The sequence below is a fragment of the Ochotona curzoniae genome, unplaced genomic scaffold, assembly GCF_017591425.1.
Source record: "Ochotona curzoniae isolate NIBS_2020 unplaced genomic scaffold, NIBS_Ocur_1.0 scaffold_3208, whole genome shotgun sequence".
Classification (NCBI taxonomy): Eukaryota; Metazoa; Chordata; class Mammalia; order Lagomorpha; family Ochotonidae; genus Ochotona; species Ochotona curzoniae.
In genome coordinates, this window is record NW_024467106.1 from 32,770,644 (window position 1) to 32,790,335 (window position 19,692).

At 45.3% G+C, this 19,692-nt stretch overlaps 1 protein-coding gene and 2 non-coding genes across 4 annotated transcripts in view; all 3 read left to right on the plus strand.

Annotated features, from left to right (window-relative positions):
• The window catches only part of UBAP2 (ubiquitin associated protein 2), a 62,803-nt gene that overhangs the window by 37,625 nt on the left and 5,486 nt on the right, over nucleotides 1–19,692 (plus strand). The window contains exons 13-18 of one of the 2 annotated variants that reach the window (XM_040963214.1): nucleotides 3,706–3,919; nucleotides 7,796–8,070; nucleotides 8,680–8,849; nucleotides 9,944–10,160; nucleotides 16,648–16,687; nucleotides 18,998–19,151. In XM_040963214.1, coding sequence (XP_040819148.1) covers nucleotides 3,706–3,919; nucleotides 7,796–8,070; nucleotides 8,680–8,849; nucleotides 9,944–10,160; nucleotides 16,648–16,687; nucleotides 18,998–19,151 — 1,070 coding nt within the window. Of the gene's footprint in view, nucleotides 1–3,705; nucleotides 3,920–7,795; nucleotides 8,071–8,679; nucleotides 8,850–9,943; nucleotides 10,161–14,515; nucleotides 14,668–16,647; nucleotides 16,688–18,997; nucleotides 19,152–19,692 lie in introns of those variants that run through there. The other variant, XM_040963215.1, reaches the window with a different exon arrangement.
• On the plus strand, nucleotides 5,046–5,153 carry LOC121145149. The gene has a single exon (XR_005881947.1). It is a non-coding gene; the product is annotated as a U6 spliceosomal RNA (small nuclear RNA).
• On the plus strand, nucleotides 18,398–18,478 carry LOC121145171. The gene has a single exon (XR_005881968.1). It is a non-coding gene; the product is annotated as a small nucleolar RNA SNORD121A (small nucleolar RNA).

The window sequence follows — 19,692 nt, forward strand, 5'->3', positions numbered from 1 at the left end:
TGTGAACTCCTTGGCAATGTGCTAGAATCTTAGCTTGGCAGTGAGTTCATAGTTCACACTTTCATTGAGGGGCAGTGAGAGGTCCTACAAAGGAGAGTTAGAGGGAAATCAGAAATCATTACCTCTCTGTGAGGGGTGGGGGAATGGAGGCGTTTGTCACGAGTACTCCAGATGGCCATGTCTACTGGGCTGGGTCAGGGCTTAGTTCGGACCTGCCATGCAGGTGACGGAATCAAGTGCTGGTACCTCCAGGGTGTATGTTATCAAGAAGCTGGAATGAGGAGTAGAATTGGGACTTTAGTGCAGGCACTGTAATCTAGGTACTGGCATCCCAGTCCTCATCTCAACTGCTGGCCAATTACAAAGAGCTCACCCCATTTACCAAAGGTAGTCATTATTAATTATTGTGGTGGACCAGAAGCTGAGATCCTCCAACGAAGTTCCCTGGAATGGATGCTGGTGTCCCAGTGTGTTGATGTAAATCTCTTGCGGAGCTTGAATTTTTAGTGACCTAACTATATGTTGGTTAGTATGACCAACCTCTGGTCTCAGTATCGTACTGGAGAGATAATGGGCAACTCTGTTTTACTCTGTTTCTATTTGGGTCCCTGTGTTTGTTGCATATGTTTGTCAATGAGCATGTTAATATGTTTTTTGATCTATTATTTTTAAAAGATTCATTTATTTAAAAGGCAAGATTGTAGAGAGAAAGATTTTTTTTTTAAGATTTATTTTTATTGCAAAGAGATATACAGAGAGGAATATCTTCCGTTTGTTGATTGACTCCCCAAATGGCTGCAGTGTACGGAGCTGTGCTGATCCAAAGCCAGGAGCACGGCGTCTCTTTCAGTTCTCCTACACAGGTGCAGAGTCCCAAGGCTTTGGGCCATCCTCAACAGCTTTTCCAGGCTACAAACATTGAGCTGAATGGGAAACAGGGACATGGGGATTAGAACCAATGCCCGTATGCTGTTGGGCATGTTCACAGCGCGGACTTTAGCTGCTAGGCTACCGTGCTGGACCCGTGAGAGATCTTACATCAGTTGGTTTACTCCCTAAGTGGCCATAAAAGCTGAAACTGGGGTCATCCAAAAGCTAAAGTTTCCCATGGTTCTCTCACATGGGTACAGGGCCTTAAAGCCTGGCCCATCTTCCGCTGGTTTCCCAGGCTCTGTAACAGGGTATGGGATCAGAAGTGGAGCAGCTGGGACTTGAACCGGCTCTCGTGGGATACTGTTACAGCATATGGAGGCCTAAGTAGCTATTCCACAGTGCTGGCTTCATGCTCCATTTGTTTGAATTTGCAGATGAAAATGAGAGTCCCTCAGCTAAGTGATATTTATATTTAGGGCAAGGCTGTAGTCATTGAATCAGGGATTTCATGATATTGTAAATATACAGATAGTGTGATTGCCAAGACTAACTGATGCATGAGGAAATAGAGATAGTGAAATATCTGAGAAGCCATCATTTGAGCAGTTTTATTTGAAAGAAATTTTGCATTTCCTGCTTCATTCCCCAGATGGCCACAACAGCCAGGTCTGGACCAGGTAGAAGCTTGGAGCACAGATGCTTGTCCTGGTGCAGACCAGACTCGTGGGCCGTCTGCTGCCTTTTCAGATGCCTTTTCAGCACATTGACTCTAACGTCAAGCAGCCAGAACTTGAATTAGTATTCCAGTATGGGCTGCTGTCCTTGCTGGAGGCCCCTAATCCACTTTGCTACAGTACCAACCTTTGCTTTGGTACATTAATAAAGGAAATTTCACAGATTAATATGTAAACTTTCTTGAGCTAACCTTTTTGAGAGTGCAAAGTAGTTTTGATTTTGGTTTTGAATAAATGTGTTTGGCAAAAAATTTTTTCATGGTGTTTAAAAAAATTATTTTACGAAGCTTATTTCAAAGGTGAGGAACTCACAGAAACAGTAGGCAGAGGAGGAAGGGAGGGAGAGGGAGGTTTCTACTTCTGAGAAGGGGAGGGACCACGTGACATCAGCTTTCACTTCCCCCTGAAGGAGAGTACGACCTGGGTTGGGGTCCGTGGATGGACAGGTGTGCAGACTGTATCACTCGGGGAGGGGGTAGGAATGGTCCAGTTCATGACCCAAGCTTGCTACCCGTCTGATCCATTTCATTCCCTTCTGACACTTCTGCCAAAAGATGTAGTTTGATCTCCTATAGCTACTTGCCGCTCCTCATCGAGTGGACCCATTTCAGGAGCCCTAAAAGGTATAGTTGGTGCCAGTAGTAGTTGCCTCTCTGAGAAGTTGCTGCCCTTTTTCTGTCTTCTCAAGTGGCATCCGAGAGACTCTGCTGGTTCCCAGGAGGAAGCCGACTCCTGTTTTGTGTACACGGTGATCTTCATATGTAACACCGCTTGAACCTTCCTCAGCCTTTTCTCCTCATAGACTGTCATTCCCCTTGGCTCTTGGAAACCGTGGAGCAGATGAGGGGGGAGTAGTGTTGTGATCACCTATGAGCAGAGTTGGTGTTCTCAGCCTTTCTGAGTTACAGGTATTGACCCCCCAGTCTTCAGTCTAAAAAGTAACGACTTTAGTGTCTTGATTTTAGAGTATTAGCTTTTTAAATACAATGAACTGTTTTATCCTATACGATAATGTCATGGCTGATCTCCTCTGTGAACACATATATATTTTTTTCTTCATTTTTTAAAGATGTATTTATTTTTATTGGAAAGGCAGATTTACGGAGACAAGGAGAGAGAGAGAGATATGTTCCATCTGCTGGTTCACTCCTCAAGTGGCCGCAACGAATGAAGTTGAGCTGATCCAGGAGCCAGGAGTTTCTTCCAGATCTCCAGCACGTTGGTGCATGTTCTCAAGGCTTTGGGCCATTCTCCACTGTTCTCCCAGGCACAAGCAGGGAGCTGGATGGGAAGTGGTCCAACTGGAAAATGAACTGGCACTCACATGGGATCCTGGCGCTTGCAAGGCAAGAATTTAGCTACTAGGCTATTGCGCTGGGCTCTACCAAACCTATTTTAATCATTGAAGATGACTGGTATTGTTTGCTAATTAAGAAATTTGCTTTTTTTTTTGTCAAATCATTTGCATGTGTTCATTTTTAGATAAATATGACCTTTACTATGACCTTTTGCCATTACTTAATTTCTTTAGATATGTGGCAAATACTGCTGTTTGATTTGACTTTCATCAGAATCAAGAGAAATTGCTGGATTTGTTTAGTCTTACTGCATAATGTTTTTATGGAATATTTTCTAATGAGAGTTACTGATTCAGCTGCTTAAGATTAGAGTTTCTAAAATACATTATACTTGGTTATTTTAAAGATTAGAGCAAGAGGCCAGTGTCTTGCAGGGGCTTAAGCTGCTGGCAATCATGCTGTGTGCCAGTTCAAGTTCTTGCTGCTCCGCTTCCTGTCTAATTCGCTGCAAACACACACTGGAAGGCAGAGAAAGATGTCTCCAATTGGGGCTCTTGCCTCCATCAGAGGAGACCCACATGGAGCTCCAGGCAACGGGCTTTGGCTGGACCCAGTCCTTGCTTGTATGGCTGTTTGGGGAATAAATCAGCAAATGGGAGATTGCTCCACCCTCTCACTCTGTAATTGTGCCTTTCAAGTAAGTAAATTAATTGTTAATATTAAAGACTAGGGCATAAATTTTATGTTGCTGAGATTTTTTTTTTTGTTTGTTTGTTTGTTTTTTTAATTTCTTCTTCAAGTCATCCGTTCTTGGCTCAGGATTTGGAGAGCTTGCACCATCCAAAATGGCAAACGTCAGTAGCTCCCAGATTTTGGACCAGTTGAAAGTTCCAAGTTTGGGCCAGTTTACCACCAACCCAAGTTCACAACAGAATAGTACGAGCCCCCCCACGACTACTACTTCCTGGGACCTCAAGCCTTCAGCACCCCAGTCCTCTGTCCTTAGTCATTTTGGTAAGTATACACTCTTCTTGCTGGTTGCTCCCACTGTGGCCATGCTAACCATCACAGTGTGTGAAGCTCTATTTTCTAATGTAGAATCTGTTCAGACTTGTTTCATTTTTATACTTTAAAATAGTTTTTACATAATAACATTCTTTGTAAAAAGTACTTCAGACAGTTCATAGAACTGTTATTTAAAATGAGCATATGTTTTTATTAAAATGCTTTTTCTAGGAAGTGTTTAATTTGATAGGCACATATTTTTTTTTGAAAGGCACATCTTACAGAGAGAAGTAGAACCAGAGAGAAGGGTGTTCCATCTGTTGATTTACTCCCCAAAGGGCTATAGAGCTTGAGATGAGTGATTTGATGCCAGGAGCTTCTTCCTCATCTGCACATGGCTGCAGGGTGCCAAGGATTTGGACCATCCTCCACTGCTTTCCCAGGCCATAAGCTGGGAGGTGGATGGGAAGTAGACCAACTGGTACACAAACTGGCACCCACATGGAATGCTGGTACTACCAGGTCGAGGATTAGCTTGCAAAGCCACTGTACTGCTGTCCTGCACCCAATATATACACATTAAATCTATTTATATTTATATATAATATATTTTTACATATGCATATTTAATTTTTTTCTAATAAAAAAGATTTTTTACGGCGCAGTATACTTGCTCAGTTGTCTAATTCTCCACTTGTAAGGGCTGGGATCCCATTCGGGCACCAGTTATTTCTTTGCTGCTCCACTTCCCTTTCAGCTCCCTGCTTTTGACCTGCAAAAGCCATGGAAGATGACTAAAGCCTTGCAACCTTACACCTGCGTGAGAGACTCGAAAGAAGCTCCTGGCTCCTAGGTTCAGATTGACTCAGCTCCAGCTGTTTCACCCTTTTTAGAGTTAGCCATTGTATCGAAAATCTTTCTCTTACCTTCTCTGCAAATCTGCCTTTCAAATAACAATAAATAAAATCTTCAGAAAAAAGATTTGTTTATTTAATTGAAAGGCAGATTGACACGTCTTCCATCAACTCCCCTGATACCTCAACAGTTCATCAGAATAAGGTGTTTTTAATTCAGTTTTTCATTACCTTAAATACACTCATGTGTAATAATTGCTTTTTTTTTTTCATTCTTATTCGTGCTTGCCTCAGTGGCACATGTACGTAAATTGGACCGATACCAAGAAGATTAGAATGGCCCCTGCACAAAGATGTTTGTTGTCATGTCATCATCATAGTATAGTTCATTCCTTGAACAGCTATGGCAAAGCATGTTTCAAATGTGCAAATATAAGGATGCAGCACTTTAAGGTAATATACAGAATTTTCTGAGTTCTGTTAAGATGACAGATTTGAACATGCATAGCATTTCAAATCCTGCCTTTAAAAAATTTATTTTTATTGGAAAGGCAGATGTACAGAGAGAGAAAAGGAGAGAAAGTGGCCACAGCGGCTGGAGCTGAGTCGATCCAAAGCCAGGAGTCAGGAGCTTCTTCCAGGTCTCCCATGTATGTGATGCTTCCTTATTCTAACACATGTGTCTACCACACTTGGTCACACTATACCACACTTCTGACGCTTGCATGTAAACACAGCATGTGTGAGCTGAGTATGTCCTAAAGAACACCCACAGAAGTTAGTGACATTGAGTCACCCTTTACTACTGGTGCTCACCTGCTACATTGCATTAGGGAACATTTCACTGGCTTGCTTTTAGGGCCTGTGAAAGGTAGCAATGGCTTATGGTGTTGGAGCTATCCAAGGCTTCTCCCAGGATTGAAGTGGTAACTACCAGGGAGTCGTGTTAAAGTGGCAGGCACAGTGCTTTTATGTAAATATCCTCTCTCACGCCTAACAAATCTGCAGGTTCTGTAAAGGAAAGCAGATGTCGAGGATAAATCACGTGGTACAGGCGTTCCGCTTGGTGTGTTTGCAGCCTTTGCAGAGTACGTGGCAGCAGTCCCATGTTCCCAGCCACTTCTGCAGCAAGCCATTGTTATCAGTGGTCTCCCCTGACTTGACTTTTTTCTGTACACACAACAATGAGTTTTAGGATAAGAACACTCCCTTTATCCTTTATAGTAGATCTCCTTTGATGCGTGTCTCTAATATTTAATCTGTGCCTGCCCTTCCTTATTTGTAAATTGAGTTTTACTGCAATCCAGCCTAAGTAGTTGCAGTTGAAATTTCTTTCCTCCTCCTTTTTTTTTTTTAAAAGACATAGATACAGAGACAGAAAGATCTTCCATCTGCTGGTTCATTCCCCATGTGGCCACAACAGCTGGAGCTTAAGCTGATGCAGAGCCAGAAGCAGCTTCTTGGACTCAAACACACATGTACGGGATCCCCTGACTCTGGGCCATCCTCTTCTGCTTTCCCAAGGCACAAGCAGGGAGCTGGATGGTAACTGGACTAGCTGGGAGACCAGCTGGCAGCCATACAGGATGCTGGCACATACAAAGCAGGAGTTAGCACTAGTCTATTGCACCAGGCCCAAGAAAGGATATTAGGATTAAATGTTTTTGCTGGCATACTGGCTTGACTGGCAAATGCTGGCATCCCATACAAGTGCTGATCTGTGCCATTGCAAGGCTTCTGGCCTCTGCACACGTATGGTTGAACTGGAAGAAGCTCCCTACTTGGTATCTGCTGAGCTCTATTCTTTGCAGCTGTATAGGGAATGAACCAATGAATGGAAGGTATTTCTGTATCTTATCTCTGTAATTCTGTCTTTCCAATAAAAAGAAATGAATTTTTTTTAAAAATAAAAACAAAATCAAATGTCTGGTTAGAAAATGAAGTTGTATTTCTGTAGCAAGGTGCCAAATGTGTCAATTATTTAAACAAAAATAGGGACTCAAGAAAGATTGTGGGGGGGAAACCCTATAAACATGCCTATAGATATTCTCTGAGAGTAGTCTTAGTATTGAAAGGAAACACCATAACCAAATCAAAATACGGAGAAGACAGCTTGTGAGAATGATTTGAAAATCATAATCATATGCAAAAGTTAACTTGCTAATATAAAAGGTGGTACTAATAGAAGAAAGTAGCAAACAGGTGGAAAAAAATGATGGCCATCGCATGGCACAGTGGCTCAGTTGGCTAATTCTCAGCCTTACAAGTGCCAGGATCCCTTAAGGGTGCCAGTTCATGTCGCAGCTACTCTACTTCCCTTCCAGCTCCCTGCTTATGGCCTGAGACAGCAGGAGATGGCCCAAAACTTTGGGATCCTATAGCTGCATGGGAAAACTGTAAGAAACTTCCTGGTTTTGGATTGGCTCAGCTCCGGGTGTTGTGACCATTTGGGTAGTGATGCAGCGGATGGAGGATCTTTGTCTCTCCTTCTCTCTGTAAATATGCCTTTTCAATAAAAATGAATAAATCTTTAAAATAATAATAATAATAAAAAAAAAGTATGACATTGTTGCTGCAGCCTTGGCTGCAGCTGCCCCACCCCCTCCCAGCCCAGCTGCTGGAGACCTAAGTTAACTTGAATAAACCGCCTTTATGCCTTAAAAAAAAAAAGTATGGCCAAAGATATATGGAAGACTTCTAAAAGAAAAGAATGCTTGTGTGCATTTATATCATTGTATTTTGCACTTTTTCAATGCTGTTTTCCACCAATCAAACCTGAAAATAAAAAAATTGCTGGCCTAGCAGGTGTGATGTTGGTTAGGGTGTTTGCGTCCCACACTGGAGCATGCATGTGTGTTCAGTTTCTGCTATGGTTCCAAACTGAGCTTCCTCTTAACAGAGTCCCCAAATGGTATTGGTGGTGGCTCAAGTAGTTGGGTCCCTGTCACTTATGTGAACACTGATCAAGTGTAGAGTTTCAAAGTCTTGTGCCAAAGAATTAATTATCACTTTTATTTTCTTTATTACATAGACTTCAAATCTCAGCCTGAGCCATCCCCAGTCCTTAGCCAGTTGAGCCAGCGGCAACAGCACCAGACCCAGGCCATCCCCACTCCTCCCCCTGGTTTGGAGTCCTTTCCTTCTCAGGCAAAACTCCAAGAACCTGTGCCTGGAGACAGCGCCTCCACTGTGAACAAACTGTTGCACCTTCCCAGTGTGACTGTGGAAAACATCGCTGTGTCTGCCCACCAGCCACAGCCCAAACACATGAAACTGCCCAAGCGGCGGATACCTCCAGCTTCTAAGGTGGGCCATCCTGATGCAGGTACAGCTACAAAGGCGGGTGTATTGTGCCATCTTGTTGTGTGTTGGAATATCAAGTCTCAGACAGTATAATACAATGTATTGTTTTCCAAGTCCTGCTTGACTGCTGTTTGAGGAATTGCCTATTTCTGAGTTGCTGGGTTGACACTGGAGTAAAAGGGTTTGTACCACGAACCAGACACTGTTAGTTCAGTAATGGATTTAAGATTAACCAGTTACTTGATACATATCTGCTTTTGTGTATTTTGCGACGTGCTGTATCTAAAGGTTACATGACGCCTTGACGAGATAATGCTTTCCCAAGTGGCATATCTTAGGAATTGCGAAGTGAACCGGATATCCAATGTCCTTGCTCACCCACCCCTAACCACTCCCAGCCCCATTAGCAAGGAACCAGGTTGCAGTTGGTGATATTAATACTGACCTTCCTCTCATTAGCTTTAATTTTCTTTGTTCTATGATTCATCTCCCACTTCCCCCTTTTTTGTAATATGGCTTAGATAACCCAGCTGTGGGTTTGGTTTTATTATAGATCTTTGTATCTTAGAATTTCTGATCCTTGTTCCTGACGTGTCAGTTTTGTTTTTTTAGATTCCTGCTTCTGCGGTGGAAATGCCTGGCTCAGCAGATGTCACAGGATTAAATGTCCAGTTTGGGGCATTGGAGTTTGGATCAGAACCCTCTCTCTCTGAATTTGGATCAGCTCCATGTAGTGAAGATAGTAATCAGATTCCCATCAGCTTATATTCAAAATCTTTAAGGTATATAGCTTTCAGTTCTCTTAGAAAAATTGGAATTGAGGATACATCCTGTTTAATTCCAAAATTGTTTCCATCACCCTCAAAGCCATCTCATACCTGACTGCAGTTTTTTGGTGACCATTAATCAACCTGCCAGGATTCTCAAGTCCTGAACTCTGAGTCATGTAATACTAGACATTTAGTGTCTGACTTCCCTTAGCGCAAGTTTTCTAGGTGCATGTGTTGTATGTCCTTGAATAGCACAACATTTTGTTTAATCTTTGAGAAGTTGGTAGACATTTGATGTATTCTTTGAACATCTTTTGGTATTTGGTAACAAGTTGTGTGTGATTCCAGGTCTTTTGGGTATTCCTACAGAGTACAATTACTGGGTCATGTTATAAATAACTCTTATATGTAATCATTGCAGAAGTACCAAGTTTCTTTCACAGTGGCTTCAGCATTTACCAGTGATAGTTCAAGGATCTGATGTCTACACATCTTTGCAACACCAAGTTTCCCTCAGTGGAATATTTTTTTAATTAGGGAATCCCAGTTTTAAAAGGCTGATGAATTCCTGATGAGATTCTTAAGAATTCTTAAAGAAATCCTAATGTATCAGTTACATCACATCGATCTCCTGTGGGAGATACTAAGGAAGCTGTCCTTTAACACGATTCAGGAACATCACAAGTCAAGTGATGAGACAAGCAGTTAGTAAGCTGGTGATTGTGTCCCTCGTTGGGTTAATTTCAGATTCTGGCTCCTTATACCATCTTTTTCCATTATAAATTCCTTGGGGCAAGAGTGGTGGTTCGAGTAGTTCATCTCCTGCCTCCCATCTCGCAGATCTGGATTGAGTTCCTGGTCCCTGACTTTGGCCATGGCTCAACCTTGTTGCTGCCACAACTATCACTGGCCTTGTGTGGCATGGACTCGCCGATGGAGAAATCTCTTTCTGCCTCTCAAATATAGGCTGAAATGATTTCAAAAGGATGTAACATACATTTATAGTTCCTTTTTAAATTTAGAATGGGAGGGTAAATTAATGTAGCTCTATTTCATGAAACCATGTGAAGTGACGTATATTTGTGTCTGATACCTTTTACTCTTAGTGATCCTTTGAATACCTCTTTACCAATGACCAGTGCAGTACAGAACTCCACCTATACAACTTCAGTCATTACCTCCTCCAGCCTGACCAGCTCATCCCTGAGCTCCACTAGTCCAGTAACAACGTCTTCCTCCTATGACCAGAGTTCTGTGCGTAACAGGATCGCATACCAAAGCTCTGTGAGTCCGTCGGATTTAGCCCCTGCTGGAACAGTCGCGGTAAGTTGTTCTCTGAGTTTCTTCTCTAAGGTAGTAGGAAGTTTATGCATAGTTTGGTCAATTCTGCTTTTCAGTATGAGGGTTTTTTTTTTTTTTTTTCCTCTCGAGGAAATTAGGTATTTTTATTTTTTAGGATGTTTGCCTCACCGAGTCTGGTTAAGGCAGGACTTTCCAGCACAGACCCTTTTGGAAATCAGGGGCTCCACAGGTAGTGTCTTGTGGCCGCACTGTGGCACTGCATGCTCCGGTCTGCTTTATCCCCAGCACATCTCTGAATGTGGCTCCTTTGCCCCATCACTGTTAACTAGATGGTGTGAAGATTTGAGGCACTCTACCCAGCCTATGTAAGCCACACTGGAAGATAAGCCAAGGAAGCAGATCCGTGTCAGTTTCTGCGTTCTGGCCTTCTACAGGCCTGTAGCCACACAGGCTTGCTGGCTGTACGCCTGACTTTTAGTGTCCTCCAGAGTTGAGGCGTACATGTGTCTTGAATGTTAGCGCAGGAGACTTAAGGAATAAGTGTAGCAGGGAGGTTAATTCTAATGTTTTTGTTTCTTGTTTACTTTGTAATCAGGATCATACTAGTAATGTCTTACTTTAGCCTTGCATGCAGTTAAAATACAACAGGTGCCTTGTGAATCAGGTGTCTGCCTTGCTTATGTATTAGACTATTCACATCCAGGGATTTCCCTCTGGTGATGGTGCTCTCTGTCGTGGTAGGAATCTAGACTGTGAGCATGTGTCTATTAAAACTCACTCAGTGACACATTTACATCTGTGGCTTTGTGAGTAAGTTTTATCATAAAATTAAACCAATGAAGCAAGTACTGTTCTACTACTAAGATTATTAGTTTTTGTGAACTTAATTTGAAATGCAACAGCAACAACAAAACAGTTGAAGCGTAAAATAGGTGGTTACAAAAATAAGAATCAAAAATAGATGAAAAAAACCCTGATGGAGTATAAATATTTAGCCTACATTTCTTTGCACTTAGCTATTTGACATTTTTCATTTCTGTATATTGGCAACAATGTTTTTGAAATTCTGTGTATTTCTCTTTTAGTTAAGATTTTTTTTTAAGATTTATCTATTTTTTTATTACAAGGTCAGATATACAGAGAGGAGAGACAGAGAGGAAGATCTTCCATCCGATGATTCGCTCCCCAGGTGACCGCAACGGCCGGTGGTGCTGTGCCGATCTGAAGCCGGGAACCAGGAACCTCTTGCTGGTCTCCCATGCGGGTACAGGGTCCAAAAGCTTTGGGTCGTCCTGTACTGCTTTCCCAGGGCCACAAACAGGGAGCTGGAAGGGAAGTGGAGCTGCCAGGATTAGAACCGGCGCCCATATGGGATCCCAGCATGTGTAAGGCGAGGACTTTAGCTGCTAGGCCACGGCGTCGGGCCCAAGATTTCTTTATTTTTATTGGAAAGGCAGATTTACAGAGAGGAGGAGAGCCGGAGAGGAAGATCTTCATCAACTGGTTCACTCCACAAGTGGCTACAATGGCCAGAGCTGAGCTGATCTCAGGAGCCAGGAGTTTCTTTCAGGTCTTCCGTATGTGTGCAGGATCCTAAGGCGATGGGCAACTGGAATTAGAACCCGCACCCATATGGGATGCTGGCGCATGCAAGCTGAGGACTTTAACCATTAGGTGACTACACAGGACCTGGAATTCTGTATTTGTTTACTTATAATATTTTGTAAATATGATGTGATATCTTAGAATTTCATTTCATCACCTTTAGCTGTTTAGGGTTTCTAATTAAAATTTTGTTTATTTTATTTCTATTTTTTTAAAGATTCACACATGGGGCCCAGTTTGAAAGTGGCTAATCCTTGCCTTTTATATGCTGGGATTTGATGTGGGTCCCTGTTCATGTCCCAGCTGCTCCCTGCTTGTGGCCTGGGAACGCAACAGAGGATGGCCCAAGGGTTTTGGACCTTGTACCCATGTGGGAGACCCAGAGGAAGCTCATGGTTCCTGACTTTGGATTGGCTCAGCTCCTGCTGTTGGGGCTACTTGGAGAGTTAACTGGCAGATGGAGGATCTTCATTTGCATACTTGAAAGCGCCTCAGAGAGAGATACATTCCATATGCTGGTTGATTTCCCAGGTTGCTGCAACATCAAGAGTTGAACTAGACCAAAGCCAGATTCTTGTAGCTCCCTAGCATTCGAGCAGGGCCCCAGCACGTGGGCTGCCTTTCATTGCTTTCTCGTGCCATTACCAGGGAGCTAGGTTGGAAATTGAGCAGTTGAGATGTGAATCTGCTCAGGCTGCAGGTTTACCCACAAGGCCACATCAGCCCTTTAATTGAATTTTTACAAGATTTGTTTTTTCACAAATCTCCACAGGTTTACAGAGAAATTTAGAGACACATGTTTCATCTGCTCCCCAATGGCTTTAAATGCCAGAGCTGAGCTGGTCAGAGGCCAGAAGCTTCTTCACTTCTCCCATGCCATCTGCATGGATCCCAAGGCTTTGAGCCATCCTCAACTGGTTTCCCAGGCCGTAATTAGGGTGCTAGAAGTGGAGTGCCGGGACCGGAACCAGTGCCTGTGTAGGCTGCCAGCACTGTTGGTACAAGATTAGACTGAGGAGGGCCCGGTGTGGTGGCGCAAGTGGTTAAGGTCCTCACCTTGCACGCCCGGGATCCCATATGGGCGCCGGTTCTATCCCGGCAGCCCCGCTTCCCATCCAGCTCCCTGCCTGTGGCCCGGGAAAGCAGTCGAGGACGGCCCAAAGCTTTGGGACCCTGCATCCGCGTGGGAGACCCGGAAGAGGCTCCTGGCTTCGGATCGGCATAGCATCGGCTGTTGCGCTCACTTGGGGAGTGAATCATCGGACGGAAGATCTTCCTCTCTGTCTCTCCTCTCTGTATATCTGTCTTTCCAATAAAAAAAATAATAAAATAAATCTTTAAAAAAAAAAGATTAGACTGCGGAGCCCTGCACTGGCCCCAGTTGTTCCTTTGTATGTACTTCCCCTTTAACAAAAAGGTTTTTTGGAGAGCCTCACAAATAAGCAGATTTGTGTAACTTTTTATTTTTTGATTTTTATTGGAAAGGCAGATAATACAGATAGGAGGAGAGACAGAGAGGAAGATCTTCCGTCCAGTGATTCACAGCCCAAGCAGCCGCAGTGGCCAGATCTGAGCCGATCCGAAGCCAGGAACCCAGAGCTTCTTCACGGTCTCCCCAGCAGGTGTAGGGTCCCAAGGCTTTGGACCGCCCTGGGCTGCATTCCCAGGCCACAGGCAGGAAGGTAGATGGGTAGCAGAGCTGCCGGGATTAGAACAGGGGTTAGTATGGGATACTGGCGCATGCAAGGCGAGGACTTTAGCCACTAGGTGTGCTTGGCCTTTTTTGTCATTTTTATCCATTTGAGAGGCCACAAGAGAAATGAATAGACAGTTTCCCACCTGCTTTTTCACTTCCCACATGGCATTAACACTTGCGGAGGGGAGGGTCGGAGCCTAGAGGTGGAGCTCCCTTGTGATTCTTCCCTATGATGCCGGGAGCCCACTCTCGAGGCAGAGTTGTCACCCTCCATGGATGCACATTATCCATGCCCAGGCTAAGACATGGGTGTCCCAGCTGGGGGCTCACAGTCAGGCCCACGGCTGCTGCTGCCCCTTGTACTTCTGACATCGGTAAGTAATGTGACAATAAGGCATGGTCAGCTGGGAACATAAGGACAGTATAAGCAATCCAAGAATAATGTTAATTAAGTGATCTCTGAGATTTTTCTGCTGTATTGGATTTGACATCCAAATCCCTGGCTATGCCTTGGGACATATTTTGAGTTAGAGCTTTCTTTTGGTTTTTTTTTTTGTTTGTTTGTTTTTTTTTTCTTCTCCCTTCCCCCATTGCATTGTTCTTACATCAAAGCCTTCAGTAGAACTGTGCCTTGGCTGTCACGAATCAGTCACTCTGGATTCTTCAATGGTCATTTCCATAGAAATTGAGAGCCAGTACAGCCCTCCACCCTATGCTGTTTTTCTGTTTTCTACTTGTTGGCCTGTTTCTGGCTTCTCTAGGTCTGACCTCAATTAAGACAACTTAGAGTAGGGCATGTGACTAGCCAGGAAGGCTTTTTGCTTTTGCTGTTTAGTCTGATCAGTTTTCTTAAAGCATTATTTATTTGAAAGGCAGAGTCATGGAGTGGAAGAGACTGCCATCTACTGGCTCATTTCTGAAATAGCTGCAGTAGGTGGGGTTGGGCCAGGCTGAAACCAGCATCCTGGAACTCATCTGGGTTTCCCATGTGGGTGGTGAGGAGACAAGCACTTGGACCATCTTCCACTGCTTTTCCAGGTGCACTAGTAACAGGGAGCTGGATTGGAAGTGGAACAGCCGGGACTTGAACCGGCACCCAAATGGGATATCAGCGTTGCAGGCGGCGGCTTAACCCACTGCACTACAACATCAGTCTCCAATCTGATAATTTTTGCTGTAACTCTGAAGGTGACTTTCAGACCTGAGCTTTCTACTCTATATCCTCAGGTACTTATTAGATCATTCTTAGATATACCTCAGATAGATAATGTTGAACATCTGCTAGACTTTTTGCTCCATAGATTAAAACGTAATGATTCTCCAAACTGGATTCAGGATTAGCCATTTGCTTGCTATTGTGTTATATGATTTTATCTCTGCTTAATCACTTCCAAACTCATTTCATGTTCTCTGAGGACATTTGTGGGATTAGCCTCGTGCCTGGTTTAATATGTCGGCATTCATCTGTTGAGCGGTCTAGGCCAGAAGTTGTCTTTTTGAGGAGGTTTTAATGAATGATACAATTGGTTTCTGTCATTTGCTTTTCAGGCACTGTAGTTTTTAATTTTTGTTGGTCAGCAAATTTGTCCATCTCAGATATTATTTTACTGGCACAAGCTTTTCCACGATTCTGTATTGTCCCGTTCATGTTTGGCATCTGCGGAGGGGGCGACGCTTACTGTTGATGTTGGCATGTGAGCGGAGAGGGGCAGACATGTTGCTTTGTCCCAGGGATTGTTCTCTCAGCGCCTTTGGGGGACGCATGTTCCAGTCTGTCAGAGAACCTCATGGGAAGAGTGCCCGCAGTGACAAGCGTCCTGTGCATCTGTGTGTCCGTCGGTTACTTGTCTGTTGCTTGCAACACCCTGGCCCTGTGCACCTTGTTGATGATTTGTCTTGCCCGTGGGAGGGGGAACAGGCAGTAGGCAGGGTCAGAAGTTGAGCATCCCTGACCTGAAGCCCCGTTCTGATGTGGGGTGTTGGTGTCCCTGGCTGAGCAGATGTGAAAGCAGTCCTCTTACATTTGTCTGCTTCTTGCTTTTTTAGTTAAATGGTGCAGATCAGTGTTGGAGAGATGTGACCCTTCATTCAGGACCGGCAGCAGGCTAGTACTTGGGTTACTTACTACCCGTCTAGTTTCTTAATTTTGAGAAGCAGAGAAAGAGAGCCCCAAATCTTCAGAAGAATAGGAGCCAGGAGCCTAAATCCAAGTCTGCCGTGTGAGCAGCAGCAGTGGCCTGCTCTCTCCCAGGGCCCACAGTAGCAGAGCTGGGCGTGAGATTCTGGGCGCTCTGATACAGAGCGAGGCATTCCATGCGGCATCCTGGCTCTTAGGCCGAATGACAATTACAGCCCTCGGTTTACAACTGTGAGATTTGATGGGGTTGCCTTTCTTTGATTGCAACCTTTTGTTTATTTGTTTTTACTGGAAAGGCAGTTTTGCTGTTTGACTCCCCCAGTAGTCACACTGGCTCGAGCTGAGTCAGTCCGAAGCAAAGTAGAAGCATTGTCCGTAATTATAACATTCTCCTGAGCAGGATTTGTTTTAGATTACTGCAAGCACGATTGGTAAATGGTCTTTCTCCTTAGTTTTTGATGTTTATGTGGAAAACTCTGCTTTGTCTTTTTTCTCTTGCTCTTTCTCAGCTGTGGCAGTGTCTGAGCTTTTCCGTCCTCCCGTTCCCTCGTGCCTTGAGTTTGCTTCTCTCACTGGGGAGGCCGATTTCCATCTGTGCCGCGTGTCCCAGAACGGCTCCCAAAACGTTTATTTGGGTTCTGTTCTCTAGTGGGCCCTGTCCAAACGGCTGCGGCAGAAGCTGTGCCGCAAGGTCACTTCTCTTTTTTCCAGTGAGATCCATTCAGGCAGTACTGCACTGCTTAGCATGAGAGTGTTTTTAATGACTTGGAAGTACTTTCTTACCCAAGGGATGTTAGCGAGACAGAAAGACAGAACTTGTTAGAGGAGATGGGAATATGGTGGGACATAATCTGTCCAGTTAGGATCTTTCCTAATGGCTTGACGTTTGTTTCATGGCTGCCTGTGTTGTTTTTCTCCAGTCACTGAATCTGGTTTGCAAGAATGTCTGCTCCCTACAATTTATTACATCATAGCAAATTGCCTCTCTTTTTATTAAAACAATAAAGCACTATTGGTCTTTGGAAGTCATTTAGGTGATTATCACTTACTTTATCTTCTTTTCCTTGTAGAATGGACATGGTGGCGATCGGGGTCAGCAGACACTAGATGGTGAGTAAAATGGCTCTGCTCCCATCATGCCTGCGGCAGCCCCAGCAGAGCACGCGGGACTCACATGCTGACAAGCGCACCAGTTGGCTGCTAGTGTTTTTATTTTTCTCTGCTTAACACTTTTGCGCTGTTATCACTACAGAGGAGCTAAATAAACTGGTTAATAAAATCAAGCTATTGTTCTTGTAATGTAAAGAAGATTAGTTAGAGATTTTTCACCAGCAGGTGATTGGTGGTGGCTTTGTTGTTAAAGGATTTATCACTTTTTAAAATTGATTTATTTTTATTGGAAAGGCAGAATTTTAGAGAGAGGCAGAAAGATCCCATGTGTGCTGGTTCATTCCCAAAATGACCACAACGGCCCAAGCTGAGTCATTCTGAAGCAGGAGCTTCTGTATCCCAAGGTTTTGGGTCCTTCTCTACCACGCTCCCAGGCCCCAACCAGGGAGCTGCATGGGAAGCGGAGCAGCCTGGACATGAGCCAGCATCCCAATGGGATCCCAGCAGTTGCTAGTAATAGGATTAGCCAATTGAGCCATCGCGTCTGGCACCAGGATTTATTGCTTTGAAAGGCAGACCAACAGGGAAGAGAGAGAGAGGGAAAGGAGCCTTTGTTATCGGTTGTTTCTGTGGCTGTAGCCGCTAGGCCTCAGTCAGGCTGATTGAAGAGGCAGGAGCTCCATTGTTTTCACCTGCGTAGCTGGTGCCTGAACCCTAGGCCCATCTGCTGCTGCCTTTGCAGGCACATTATCAGGAAGCTGTGGGATGTAGGTGGATGGCAGCTTAATCCACTCTGCAGTTCCAGACCCTGATATAACGTTTTTAGAAATGTCACAGCCAGAGGACGGAGGAGGTGATAGTCTCATGTTCTTTGCTGATCACACTGCAGAATGTGCGATCTATTTAAGGTTTGCTTGGCTTCACAGTTCTCAGGAGCTGGTGACAGGCTCATTGAGACTTTCAAAGCAGAATATGGCCACCCTTTTTCATTGGCTTTCGGGTCTGTAGCTCTTTGGCTTAGGAAGCTAGAGAAGATACTCTGGATGCTTGGGAGGAAACATGGTGATGCACCTCCGGGAGCCCTGACCAGCTTGTTAGGGATGCTAGTGGTTTCCTGTCCTGATTCAGTAAGGTAAATGTGCAGCCAGTATTTGCAGTGGCTTGGAAATAGGACCTTGATTGGAACAAAAATGACAACGTGGGGGCACCAGAGTCTTGTTTCAGGTTTGATGTCCTGGCTGGCTTGCCAGGATCCCACAGCCCCAAGCCTGTGAGCCACTGGAGCTTCTGGGCGGGAGGAGCTTTGGTGCAGGCCTAGGGTGGCAGGCGCATACTGAAGTTCTAAGTTTCGGTACCAAACAATATGGGAAGTATTTAGTAGACAATTGTTTGCATGTGACATACATTTGTTGCTTCCCATTCTCTTCCCTACCTGACTTGCAGTGAAGGAGTTTTGGGCCCAGGTGTTAGCAATATAACCTGCGGCCCAGCCATTACAATTTATTTTAGTTCTGGGCAAGGCAGATGATGACAGGTTTTTCCATTGGGGTGCAATGCCAGTGGGAAGCAGGCTGCCTCGGGTGGCCAGGTTCATGAAGTGATGTGGTGGTGAACCTGTTGCTACGTCTTTGTTTTCTTCTCGCCCTTGGCCCAGGGGGCTTCATGCTGAGCCCCTCGTGCTGCCAGCAGCGGAGGGTGGAGTGCTGCTCTCTGGAAAAGACAGTGATGTTTCCTTTCCAAGCACATATCTGAGCCAAATGTGTGGAGAACCCCGAACTGAGTCTTTTCCATGGTTACACCCACCTGACTGCAGCCTCAGGAAGCTGTTTCTGGTCTCTGAGACTGACCTGGTCCAGCATGTGGCTCGGCCCTTCTCACCATGCTTTTGACTGTGGGTGTTACACAATGCGTGTATGGCTGGTTGGAGCCGATTGGTTCTGCATTCCTGGCTCGCTGCCCTCACATGCCCTCAGTGTGGCAGCAGCAGTGGCCTGAGCTAACTTGCTGGATATGCTTGTGGGAGCTCTGTCCTGCCAGGAGACCCTCAACAGGCTTCTGAGAGGAGAGCGTGCCGCCTCTTGCAGGTAGCCTTGTCATTCTTATTTCTGTTCTGCATGCTGCGCAAGGCCAGGGGGCCGTGAGGTGTGCAGAAGGAATCGGTCCAGTGCAAGCCTGGCAGAGTCTGCCACCACATGGCCTCTGGTGGCCCACTGCTAGCAGAGAAGGGGCTTAACCGAGCTTTACCGGGCATTCGGACTGCGGCCCAGAGCTAGCTGATGTCTTTCCTTACAACTGCTTCATCTCTTCCAGCTCCAAAGACGACAGACGCTGCCTCGGCCCTTCCAGCTGTGGGCCCCCTGCCCAGCTCCACCTCATGCACTGCGCCTCTGCCCTCCAGCTCCCAGCACACTGCCAGTCTGCCCTCCCTGACCCAACCTGGCAGCCCTCTCTCTCAGCTAAGCAGGTAAAGGGACAGGGTGTGTCTCAGGAGGGGCACATAGGGGCAAGTGTATTTTCGTGAGCAAAGCACTTGATGCCCTGGGCCGCTGCGTGAATCCCCTCGCGTGCAGACTCCAGATATGAAGGCCTTAGGTGCGTAGAGGTCTGTGGCTAGCAGAGTCCTTGATCCCCTGGGAAGGTGGGGATGGGAGCTTGCTGTCATCCCCCAACACCTCCAGAAGGTGTCCTAGGCCTCGGATCTTGGTGGATCTGTGGCTCTGGGTCACTGCCATGTGCCTTGCACCTATCCTGCCTTCAGAGAGCTGATCCTAGTAGGGTGGGTGGGCCAGTGGGTTTGCTGGTGGTCTCCGCCTTCTGAGGATAGCGACATACTCAGCCCACCTCTAGTCTAGAGCCAGAAGCCTTTAACTTACTCTGACTTCGCGTTTTAGGCACTGAGTGGCCTGTTGGTAGAGCACAGAGCCGTACCCCACAGATTCAGTGGGGTGTGCAGACACAGCGGACTCCTCGGGCAGCCCAGCGCTGATGGTCTTCATGGGCTGAAG